This window comes from Girardinichthys multiradiatus, chromosome 8, assembly GCF_021462225.1.
Source record: "Girardinichthys multiradiatus isolate DD_20200921_A chromosome 8, DD_fGirMul_XY1, whole genome shotgun sequence".
Lineage (NCBI taxonomy): Eukaryota > Metazoa > Chordata > Actinopteri > Cyprinodontiformes > Goodeidae > Girardinichthys > Girardinichthys multiradiatus.
In genome coordinates, this window is record NC_061801.1 from 13,103,301 (window position 1) to 13,116,444 (window position 13,144).

At 43.1% G+C, this 13,144-nt stretch overlaps 1 protein-coding gene across 1 annotated transcript; it reads right to left on the reverse strand.

The window, feature by feature from the left end:
* Window positions 1–1,997: 1,997 nt before the first annotated feature.
* On the reverse strand, window positions 1,998–3,832 carry foxd1 (forkhead box D1). Its single transcript, XM_047373094.1, has one exon. The coding sequence runs from the start codon at window positions 3,606–3,608 to the stop codon at window positions 2,574–2,576; it is 1,035 nt and encodes a 344-aa protein (XP_047229050.1). The 5' UTR covers window positions 3,609–3,832; the 3' UTR covers window positions 1,998–2,573.
* Between the last annotated feature and the right edge of the window lie 9,312 nt (window positions 3,833–13,144).

Genomic DNA, 13,144 nt, shown 5'->3' on the forward strand with positions numbered 1-13,144 from the left:
ATCAAGTAAAGGTTCGAGCGGATTTATATGGTTCTAACCTCCAACACACCCATTTACGCACTGACCACGCTGCTGCTATAGAGTCAACAATCACATTGTTTCCCTACAGGTTGGTATTAGAAAATCCCAATCTCCAGAAAAAAAAAATTAATACAAATACATATATATACGTTGCATCAATAATTACCGTAGTTTTCAAACATATTTTTAACAAATTATTGAATGGAGTAAAGACCTGAGTCTGAAAAGCAAAAAAGATTATATACATTATAGAGAGCATTTTGAGAGGGTATAAACTATCATCCATTAAAACAATTTAAATTCCACATAAGCGTGTTAGTTTGTACATTAAATGTTCAAGTCATATAAAATTTTATGAACAATATAGATACAAAGTTTGTTGACAAATCCTAACTATATATTTTGATTAGATGTTAACTGAAGTTGTAGGACCAGTGAACCATTCTCAGTCAGTGTGTGTGTGTCCAGCAGAGAACAGTAAGGCTAAAATGTTTTTATGGGAATAAACCAACTTAGAGAAAGTGAAGAATTGTCATAATTCCTGTGGCTATAAATGTGTGGTGGATCCAGAATTTAGGCTCGTCTCCAGTTTCACCTAATTGAGAGACGTCATCAATGCCAAAGTCAAAGTTATTGGCAAGCTGCACTGTAAAACCGAATTTTTGGAAAGTCCTAAATATTTCTAAGATAAAATCACTTAAATTAATATCATATTTTATGTCCAACGATGTTCAAATTATAACATCAATGGCATCTCAATGTTTTTTTCACAAACTGTACCAAAAGACTTTAATGAGAGTTTAACTCAAGATATTGTTTCAATCGACCGTTAGCTTAGCTATACTTACTCATCGTGTGAGTTGTTCAGAAGAGAATAGTAAGGGCGAAGTGTTTATATGGGTTTTATTATGAATCAATAGCTTAGTAAAAGCAAAGAGTTGTCCCTAGACTTGCAACTGAGAAATTTAGAGTGTTGGAGTAAGAATTTTAGTTTGTCTCCAGCTTTAACAGCATCAGCACTACTGTAGAGTGCTTCCAAACTTGCTTCCAACACAGAAACCTTTTAAATCACAAGCCATATAACAGTTCTTAATTTTTTACAGATATCCTTCCACAATAAAATCAATATCAGCTTATCAGTCTGACTATTTTCTGCTGGAAAATGCACAAAATTAATGAGAGCAGCTAACATTTGGATTAATTCCAATTTTCTGTTAAATTGTAATCAAAACATTTAGGTTAAATTTAAATAACATTAGTTAATATTAGAAATGAACAATTATGAAACATTATTCTTACAAACTACCAATGGGTGATTCAAATTTAAATCATTCTAATTGCTAACATTTAATTCTCCCCAAGATTCATTTTTATAGTAAAGGTGAAAATAATCTGAGAAAATGATATAAAAAAAAGAAGTTAGAATTTTACTCCATTTTTGAGTAAGTAAAAGTTGTTAGAATTTGACCATTTAAATCTGTTTTTAGCTGCTTACCTATTCAATTTTTACACCAATTTAATTGATCAAATTCGAACAGTTTGTTTCATCAGTGTGTGTTAAATGGGAGCAGATAATAAAATATCCAGCATGATTTTTTTTTTTTTTTTCAAGTAGCTACCTAACTGTGGCCATCATGTGTAAATCGGTGACCCAGCGCAGGGAGAATACAGACCCCTGCCTCACCCGCCTGACACCCTCCTGTCTGCTCACCGCAATTACGACGATGAGTGTGAGAGAGGTCAGATGGACACGCAAGGCCCGTTTGCGCATGTTCCAAAACGTGCAGCAGTGGCACAGAAGAGCGTGCAGCATCTGAACGTACATTTGTAAACACGCATAAGGGCTCATACACACACATCAGCCAGAACCTCCTATGTTCAGGGCTGTGTAACTGTACTATGAATGGTCATTCCTGCACTTTGAGTTTGCATTTAAAAGCTCCAGAGGCTCAAAAGCAATGAAGCTACGTTTCTCCTTTTGTTTTGCAAAAAGAAATTTATTCTTCTTAATAAACAAATTGTGTAAAAACATCACACCTCAGTTACACCATAATTGCCAACAAATGTACAATGCTTTCATTACTTTAAATCAAAACACACTGCAATAGAATTATAAACGCATGACTGCCGCTTGCGTGTTTTTTTTTTTTCCTTTAATACAAACGTCAAATCAAACCCTTTAAACCTTGCTCTGATTCGCTCATATAATAAAAACGTGGATGTGTTTGACACAATTTAAACATGTGATCATTCAGAATCTGTCCTGAGACGCTCCTAAAGAAAAAACAGTGACTGAAACTAATCACGTCTTGGAAAAATACAAGGAAAAATTGTGATTAAAAAAAAAAAATCCTTCTGATTCTCACTGAAATAAAAGAAACATACCATAAATATATAGTTTCATAAACAGCATGAATATAGGCACAAATAGTGTTTTTTTATGTCCGTCATTTTGCTGCCAACAAACGTACAAAAATAATCCTACCTTCAAAGAGAGGCGTTTGTTTCTTTTTTTTTTTTTTGATAAGTTTTGCAGTTTAAGACAATTTTGTTTAACAGGCGCTAGTGCCGCCGATAATTCTGTTCGGAAAGTTTTCGACTAAAACGGCGTCTGGGTGGATGGATTGCGGCTGGCTGGGGAGCCCCAAGGAGGTCGGTAAGACCGGGACAATGACAGGTGGAGTCCTAGAGGGGCTCAGCGACCCTCCGATGATGCTCTCTATGGAGAAGGGAGAGCGCTGAGGCTGGTGCTGCTGCGCTGGGGAGCTCGGTTTCTGTGCCGGGGATGCGGAGCCCAAACCGGAACCGAGCTGGGGGTAAAACCTGCTCCTGGTAAGGTCCGTGCTGGTGGGCATCAGCGACGGTGAGGGGATGTGCGTGTGGGAATGTCTGGGCTGCTGCTGCTGGAAGGCGAACAGCGCAGAGTGCGTGTGGTAGGACTGCAGCTGGATGCCGTACCCGCTGCAGCCGTACGGTCCGTATCCGTACGCAGCGGCTGCGGCCGCGGGGATGAAGCCGTTGTGCTCCCGCAGCAGGTCCTGCGTCTGCTGCCGCTTGAACCGCTTCCTCCGCCTCAGAAAGCTCCCGTTGTCAAACATATCGGCCGACTCCGGGTCCAGAGTCCAATAGTTGCCCTTCCCGGGGTTCCCGGGCTCCCGCGGGATCTTGACGAAGCAGTCGTTCAGAGACAAGTTGTGCCTGATGGAGTTCTGCCAGGCCGGGAACTTCTCCCTGTAGTACGGGAAGCGGTTACTAATGAAGTCGCAGATCTCGCTGAGGGTCAGCCTCTTCTTGGGGCTCTGCAGGATGGCCATGGTGATTAAGGCGATGTAGGAGTAAGGAGGCTTCACCAGGGCGTTCTTGCCCGCCGGCTTGAAGGCATCCTTGGAAGACGAGGAGGAGGTGGAACCGTCCTGCAGGCACGGAGGAGGAGGAGGTGAGCCGGTCAGGATGCCGTCCCGCATCTGCGCCACCTCGTCCACGTAGGAGCGCTTGTGGCCGTCCCCGTCCTCGCCCTCGCCGACCACGTCGATGTCAGTCTCTTCCGAAAGGAGGGAGGCATCCGACATCTCCGAGCTCAGAGTCATGGCTCAGTCTGTGCGCTCCGAGCTGCCCCTGAACCTCCCACGTCAAAAACTCATATGAAGAGAGAGCGAGGAGAGGGGCACAGCAATGTCCGCTGATTTTTGCGCTATTTCCATAGGTTTTGATGTTATTTTGTTCGCAGAGTGAAGCGCGACCCCCGGAGTTATAAGACTAAGTGTGGGGGGAACCTGCAAAACGGGCAAACCTGGATCTCACAGGGGGCGGGTCTTTTCTCTCAATTTATACCACCGCCCTGATCACATGGGGAGGAAACGTCATAGAGGCAAACTAGACGCGTGAAAGAAGAAACAATAACAAGCCCAAATCTCATTTGAAAATTGATTATTTCTCTCGTGAAAAACACAGGTGTTGTAGTTGATTTTGATGCATTCCAAACTAATCTAAGGTGTTTATTCTATTGTATTTAGCTAAATATTAATGTTATATACAGGGGAATACATGCATCCGTTTTTTATTTCCTTTTACAAACAAAAGAATTAGATAAAGGTCTAAATATACATTATTTCGAGGAAGCTCTGTGATTGGCCATTTATCCCCTTTATGTCCGCTTCCTGGGAGTGGCGTTCCGTTTGCGTGATCCCGCACTTCTCCAGATTATCCTGCAAGCCATTTGTAGTGGGAAAGAGTCAGCTGTTAACTCCAATCAGTCACGGGTCACGCAGAGCCTGCAAGCTCCACCTATACATGCATCCAGGGCCTGGGTGCAGCCTCTGCAGCGTGGTGCTGTGGGGGATCGGGTAGACTAACTCCATTCGTTTTTATGGCGCAATCAATATTTTATTATATTTGTCTTGTTTAAGAAAACAAGAAAAAAATGTAACCCAGTCATTTCATATGAAATACATGAATAATACGGGAATGTTCACCTTTAACGCATGTCAATCAAAGATTGCAAAATGCCTCTTTACCAGTTATTTTCTGTTTTATGACTCATAAACGCTTTTTACAGATCCTTTGAGCTATTCCTTTGAGGTGTGAGTTGTTGAATGATAAATAAATAAATACATTTAATTTAATTCAATACTTACGTGTTCTCCTTTTAGTTGAGTCATCTCCAACTTGATAAAACACTTTAAACAATTTATCGCCTTTATTGCTAGAAGTAAGGGCAGTTTTAGCTGCTAAATAATATTTTTAAAGAGCAATAAATAAATAAATACATACATTTCAATTCCAAAAGTATTAGGCTACGTTTCTACTTGTATGCTACTGAGGAAGGAAAACAGAACTCTGTGTGATTTATTGTTTTGCTTTTTTAAATTTTTTGTACAAATTAAAAAAAGGATGTGTGGTTCCTGTTTTTAAAACTCCGCCTTTAAACGCGGTTAGAATTTGACATCATACAGTATCTTGCCGTTCAAAGGGGACCTGTTTTGTTTGCTGTGTAGCGCCCAACTTTTGAGACGTCCACTTGTTTACATCGCCATCTAGCGGTAAAGTCGACTCGAGAAAACCACCAACGGACGCAACAATTTCAGTTAATGTCACAGCCTGAAACAGACTACCCAGAGCCTGAACCAAAGCGTAGTTTTACTTGAAAAAGGAATGGTGCTGAAGTCATATTTTTGTCTAGATAAAGTATAATCTTAGAATATCATTGTAGAGGAAACCATAGTTTTTTTGTCTATGACCACAATTATGGTTTTTTTTTAAGGAAGAAATTATTCCTTACCAGCGCCAACATGAATCAAAACAGTGGATTTTTAGTTTTCAGGCCTACAGTTAATAAATATATTTTGAACAATCCGTGTTTATTAATTCAGTTAAAATGACGCAATTCACAAAATTCAACACTTCACCTTAAAACATAAAAATTGTCCGACAGTCATCTTAGTCAGGAGAAGACTTAGTAAACGATCTGGAAGAGACAGATCTCTGTTCACCTTCAAGCTTTGTTGACAGAGTTTCGGCCCGTCTCTTTATTTGATGTTTTAACGATTAATACATTTTTGCTGAATTAATTAACAAGAAACTAAACATGTAGAAAAAAAAGGCAAGACATGACAAAGAAATGATCACATACAAACCAGTGCTGCCAAGTCCTTTTCAGAAAAGAGGCCAGCATGGTTCTGTGCGAGCAGGTTACGGATCACGTAACAGGGGAGCATCAAATGCAGAAAAGCGCAACAGCGCGTTTAAAATGCCAATGAATTAGTCGAATGTAAAAACAGCATCAAACAAAACTCAAATTAAAATCTAACTTTATAAAAGGAAAGTAACAATGCAAAATAAATAATTTAAAGATACAAATAGAAACAGAAAAACCTTTTTCAAAAATAAAAGCGACAGCAAAAATAGTTTTGCCTGGAATGCTGCACGAAGACAAAGCCAAACATGAACTGACCTGTAAATTCGCGAATAATCATCAGTTTTTACATTAATAGCAAAAGGTTATGGGATGTAAGGCCTTCTACCCAGGGCCGCAAAACCTGGAGGTGTCTTGATGCAAAGGAACAAAAAATTATTTGCCAGCTGCATCCTGAAATAGTTTTCTATTTGCATTTCCAATCAAGGGGGATGTGTGCTGATTACCTCAACCACTTTGTGGTTTGCAAAGTAAAATCACTTAAAAATTATGGCTGCACACACAGATGGCTAATAATGCTGAAATTATTGTCTGATTCAGAGCTAAATTAAAGGGCTGTTTGCATGGACTTTGGACTGCCAATAGCAATCTCTAGTTCAAAATCTTACTTTTTTGCACTAATCAGATTTTATGTCAGTAATTGTAGACTGAAAGGAGATGCTTTGAAACACATTTTTAGATGAATGAAACATTTATTTCATTTTTGAGAAGACAATGTATCTATCTATCTATCTATCTATCTATCTATCTATCTATCTATCTATCTATCTATCTATCTATCTATCTATCTATCTATCTATCTATCTATCTATCTATCTATCTATCTATCTATCTATCTATCTATCTATCTATCTATCTATCTATCTATCTATCTATCTATCTATCTATCTATCTATCTATCTATCTATCTATCTATCTATCTATCTATCTATCTATCTATCTATCTATCTATCTATCTATCTATCTATCTATCTATCTATCTATCTATCTATCTATCTATCTATCTAGGAACCAAAGCATTATGGCAGGAAGGCCTTCCAACCTCAAAGACTTGGTTACTTACTGAAGATACATTTACCAGCGGAAATATGCAAAAAGCTGATCACCAATTTTAAGAAGGTTTTAATTGTTGTGATGCCAATAAAGACTTTGAAATGAGTTTCAATATGGTACTTTTTATTAAAACGTAAATATAAAAGATAAATTGTCAAAGTTGGTACCCTTTTTACATTGTTTTATTACCTTTTAGGAGGGCCCGTCTCAGTTTCTAACCATAACCAACTTATATTTGACTCATCTACATACATATATGTAAATCTGCTCACACGTCCTATCCACATGGGCGGCTTCACTTCAAGCTAGAGTCCCCTACCAGAAGCCTGGGAAATTGATGATTCTGCGCAGTTTCTAAGCTGTTCCCAAGATTGCACTCTTCAGGCAAAGGTCTCAGAAGTTGTCTTGTAACTCTGCTGCAACCATTCCCCCAGTTTGGGTATCATAGCATATATTGTACCCGGGCTGACTCTCCACAACTTCTGTTTCCTTTTTTTAACCCTTGATATGTGTTAAGGCTCTAATATTCCTTTGTTTTTTACTGTGGGCAGGAACCCTTTCAGAAACCAGGTTAGTTTTCTAGGGTAGATTTCGTCCCCCCGTGCGTTTCCACAGCCAGAACCAGGGCCAAATTTGACAAACCCAAAAGTGGCCCTGGCTAGGAGGTAGCACTTTGTTGGATGGACCAGACATTACTCACTGGTTGAATATCCCCAGCATTTTATGCCAGTCATTACTGTGCTAGTCATATTTTCTGTTAACTTTAAATTAAACAACAAGAGTACAGAATTTTTGCTTGCAAACACATGATTAAGAGCTAGCCGCCCATGCGGAATATCAATGTGTTTTAAAGAGTTTTCATTCAAATACACTGATTGAATCAGCCAACCTTATTGAAAATATTTAATTAAAGGATGCTTTAATTAAGCTTGTCCACAGAGACGCAGAGAGTGAGCTATGCTCTCATCAAAGACTTTTGAAAGAGATTTTAACCGTAAAGTGAAAATATTTCTTCACATTTATATTGTGGGCTGCACGGTGGCGCAGTTGGTAGCACTGTTGCCTTGCAGCAAGAAGGTCCTGGGTTCAATTCCCAGCCAGGGTTCTTTCTGCATGGAGTTTGCATGTTCTCCCCATGCATGTGTGGGTTCTCACCAGGTATTCTGGTTTCCTCCCACAGTCCAAAGACATGCCTGTTAGGTTAATGGGTCACTCTAAATTGCCCTTAGGTGTATGAATGAGTGTGTTGACCTGCAATGGACTGGTGACCTGTCCAGGGTGTACACTGCCTCTATGCCCATAGACTGCTGGAGATAGGCACCAGCTCCCCCATGACCCACTATGGAATAAGCATTAGAAAATGAATGACTGACATTTATATTGTGAGACACAGATTAAGCAATAGCAACTGCCTATGATTGTTGATTTTTAGTAAAAATGAGCAGTTTTTTGTATATGTGATTATTTTTCCTATAAGATCAAAACAGTTAATTAAGTCAGGGAGCTTGTTCCACATAAGCTGCCCGGCTTTTAGACCTCACAATGGAGAGACGCACACAAAAAACAGCCTAAGTAGAAATAAAGGTTCTGGGAGGTTAAGTTGTGGATAAAAACGTTCTGGAACCCATTGTGGAAGTGCCCCTTCTATCTATCACCGCTGTTTTCATTTTTGCTTGTCCTCCACCACAATGTTTGGTGAGTTAGCCAAGCCATCACCCGATTGTCCGTATAAATCTTGAAGTCCCACATCATCACCTTATCATTACTAACCACTCTTGGTGGTGCCTCCTAGTTTGACTGTGGAACCCACAGCCTGTACTCGGCACAGTTGTTCTACCACATTAGTATATATCAACTCTTGATTGTGACTTGGACAATTGTCTTTGGTCAGCATGGTTTTCTTCCACATCCCTATTTAGCTCACCAGAAATACTTTAAGTGTCCTGTTGATGTTGTACAGTTTCAAGTACTCCAGGATCTATGTGCACGGCATCAATTCAAAGGCTTTCTTGTAGTCAATCCAGGCAGAATGTTCTGTATGGTCTTGCAGTAACATGCCTGACAATACCTTCCATGTAGTGCAGAGGTATGTTATTGGTCCATAGTTGGAGGGGATAGCCCCTTTCTGGGAGTCCTTCATGATCAGGATTATCCGACCGAGGATCAACCAGTATGTTGTGGGTCCCATTAATTAGCAGCTTAGTCAAATGTACTGGCTGCCAGGCTTTCGTGGACAGCTGTCAGTTTCTTTAGCCAAAAGTTATGGATCTTGCCAAGGCCTGGTGCAGTCCAACTCTTAAGACATTGTCTTGGATGTCTGCCACTGTTTTTGTGATGCCTCCTTCTGACATATACTATACAATTTCAGTGCCAAGATATTCGGTGCATGACTAGTGCAAACACCCAGCAAATGTCTAAATGCACAACAAACACATGAATGATGCAAATTCCGTAACACACAAACATCAAAAAATGAAAAAATGCTGCAAAAACGAAGACAACAGCCAGCAGCAAAAACAACAGCAAGGTAGAAAAAGCTGTAAACTCGCTCCACAAAATGGAAGTGCACCAGACCATAGAGGCAGTCGACCACTAATATTACCGACATAAATATGCTGCTGTGGTCTGGCACTTGTTTTAAAAAGGCATGAAGGAAAATAGAGTTCCATAAGGAAAACATACCTTTTCTCTCTTCCCTCCAAGCTATTTCTGGACAATCCAATAAATGTCTTTACTGAGGGTCTGGTCCGATATGAGTTGGCGGTCGACTCCCCCTAGTGGTCTGGTGCACTTCCATTTTGTAGAGCGAGACTGAAGCTTTTGTAACTTGTTGTTTTTTTTGCTATTCGCTGCTGTTTTCGTATTTGCAGCAATTTGTTTTTGCAGCTTTTTTTTAAACTTGCTGTTGTTTTCTTATTTGCAGCATTTTCCCTTTTGCTTTTGTTTATTTACTGTGATTGCAGCATTTGTTGTTTTTTTTTGCAGCGTTTTTCTGTTGCATTGGTTATGGAGTTTGAATCATTCATTTGTTTGCAGCACATTTTCGCTGTTTGCTGCGCATTTGCCCTTGTCCGCCACCATACAGGAAGCATTGTTACAACATAGTACAACGAAAATTCTTCCAAACAAAAATTTCCTTACTTTTTGTGCTAGTTCTTTTTCATTTAAGTATTTATTTACTTCATGGTTCCTTTGCACTTCTCATCTCAATATCTTATATGATGGCAAGCATTGTTTTTCTAGTGAGGGAGATGTCTCCCCACACCATCATACTGCCTCCACCAAAAGCTGTTTGGCATTATCAGGGAAGATTTGGCAAATTTCTCAGCTGCAAAACCAATTTACTCATTATTGTTGCTCAACCCGCAAATACATTTTCATTACAAATGTGGCACCATTCAAAGGACAACGCACAGACTTTCCAGCGGTCCGAGAAGTATTACAAGGAGGCATCACACAAATAAAGAAGGATTTGTGATTATTATTATTATTATACTTTCTTTGTATTCTTATATGCTATAAATATTTTGAACAGATTATAAACTCGGCAAACACTCACAAGGTTAGGTTATATCTAATTTCTGCCATACAAACTGTAAAAACTAATGCTTTAGCTAGCTTATGTTGACTCAGAAGCAGCTTTTGCATCTTTATTCTCATTGTATATGTTTAGGGCTCATTAATTTAGAACGAAGAAGTACGTGCAGAGGAGACAGCTTTTGGATCTGTTAAATGATTATTAATTAGATGGGAAATTGATTGTATACATTTACCTAAGCAATTAAACATTGTTAACCACATTGGCAATGCTCTTTAACTGCTCAGTAAGATGGCAATCAATTTGATATTTCCATTTATACATCACCTGGTGTACTCGTACTCGTCGTCTTCCGCTTATCCGGGACCGGGTCGCGGGGGCAGCAGACTCAGCAGAGACGCCCAGACGTCCCTCTCCCCAGACACCTCCTCCAGTTCCTCCAGGGGGAGCCCAAGGCGTTCCCAGGCCAGCCGAGAGACATAGTCCCTCCAGCGTGTCCTGGGTCGTCCCCTGGGCCTCATCCCGGTGGTGGGACGTGCCTGGAACACCTCCCGAGGAAGGCGTCCAGGAGGCATCCGGTATAGATGCCCGAGCCACCTCAACTGGCTCCTCTCAATGTGGAGGAGCAGCGGCTCTACTCCGAGCCCCTCCCGGATGGCCGAGCTCCTCACCCTATCTCTAAGGGAGTGCCAGGCAACCCTACAGAGGAAGCTCATTTCAGCCGCTTGTATCCGGGATCTCGTTCTTTCGGTCATGACCCAAAGTTCATGGCCATAGGTGAGGATAGGAACGTAGACCGACCGGTAAATCGAGAGCTTCGCTTTTCGGCTCAGCTCTCTCTTCACCACAACGGACCGGCACAGCGCCCCATTACTGCGGCAGCCACACCGATCCGTCTGTCAATCTCCCCCTCCATTCTTCCCTCACTCGTGAACAAGACCCCGAGATACTTGAACTCCTCCACTTGAGGCAGGAACTCCCCTCCAACCTGAAGAGGACAAGCCACCCTTTTCTGGTCGAGAACCATGACCTCGGACTTGGAGGAGCTGATCTTCATCCCAGCCGCTTCACACTCGGCTGCGAACCGCCACAGCGCATGCTGTAGGTCTTGGCTAGAGGGGGCCAGCAGGACCACGTTATCTGCAAAAAGAAGAGACGAAATTCACTGGTACCCAAACCAGACCCCCTCCGGCCCTTGGCTGCGTCTAGAAATCCTGTCCATAAAAGTTATGAACAGGACCGGTGACAAAGGGCAGCCCTGCCGGAGTTCAACATGCACCGGGAACAGATCCGACTTAGTGCCGGCAATGCAGACCAAACTCCTGCTCCGCTCGTTCAGGGACCGGATGGCCCCTAATAAAGGGCCCCCGATTCCATACTCCTGGAGCAGCCCCCACAGGGCATCACGAGGGACACAGTTGAATGCCTTCTCCAGGTCCACACATGTGAACCGGTTGGGCAAACTCCCATGAACCCTCGAGCACCCTGTAGAGGGTATAGAGCTGGTCCAGTGTTCCATGGCCGGGACGAAAACCACACTGCTCCTCCTGAAGCCGAGGTTTGACTATTGGTCGGACTCTCCTCTCCAATACCCTGGCATAGGCCTTACCAGGGAGGCTGAGGAGTGTGATCCCCCTGTAGTTGGAACACACCCTCCGGGTGAAGGGGGACCACCACCCCAGTCCTCCAGTCCAGAAGCACTGTCCCCGACCGCCACGCAATGTTGTAGGGCTGTCAACCATGACAGCCCTACAACATCCAGAGACTTGAGGTATTCAGGGCGGATCTCATCCACCCCCGAAGCCTTGCCACCGCGGAGCTTTTTAACCACCTCGGTGACTTCAGCCTGGGTGGTGAAAGAGTCCAACCCCGAGTCCCCAGCCTCTGTTTCCACCACGGAATGCGTGATGGCAGGATTGAGAAGATCCTCGAAGTACTCCTTCCACCGCCCGATAATGTCCTCAGTCGAGGTCAGCAGTCTCCCACCCCCACTATAAACAGTGTTGGCAAAGCACTGCTTCCCCCTCCTGAGGCGCCGGACGGTTTGCCAGAATCGCTTCGAGGCCAACCGGTAGTCCTTCTCCATGGCCTCACCGAACTCCTCCCAGGCCCGAGTTTCAGCCCGGGCCGCAGCACGCTTGGCCTCACGGTATCCGTCAGCCGCCTCAGGAGTCCCACAAGCCAACCACAGCCGATAGGACTCCTTCTTCAGCTTGACAGCATCCCTTACTGCCGGTGTCCACCACCGGGTTCTGGGATTGCCGCCGCGACAGGGACCGCAGACCTTACGGCCGCAGCTACGGGCAGCAGCATCGACAATAGATGCGGAGAACATGGTCCACTCGGACTCTATGTCTCCAACATCCCCCGGGATCTGGTCGAAGCTCTCCCGGAGGTGGGAGTTGAATACATCCCTGGCCAAGGGCTCCGCCAGGCGTTCCTAGCAGACCCTCACTATGTGCTTGGGCCTGCCAAGTCTGTCCGGCTTTCTCCGCCTCCAGCGGATCCAACTCACCACCAGGTGGTGATCAGTGGACAGCTCAGCCCCTCTCTTCACCCGAGTGTCCAAAACATGCGGCCGAAGGTCTGATGATACGACAACAAAGTCGATCCTCGACCTCCTGCCTAGGGTGTCCTGGTGCCAAGTGCACTGATGGACACCCTTATGTTTGAACATGGTGTTCGTTATGGACAATCCGTGACTAGCACAGAAGTCCAATAACAAAACACCACTCGGATTCAGATCGGGGAGGCCATTCCTCCCGATCACGCCTCTCCAGGTGTCACTGTCGTTCCCCACGTGGGCGTTGAAGTCCCCCAGCAGAATAATGGAGTCCCCG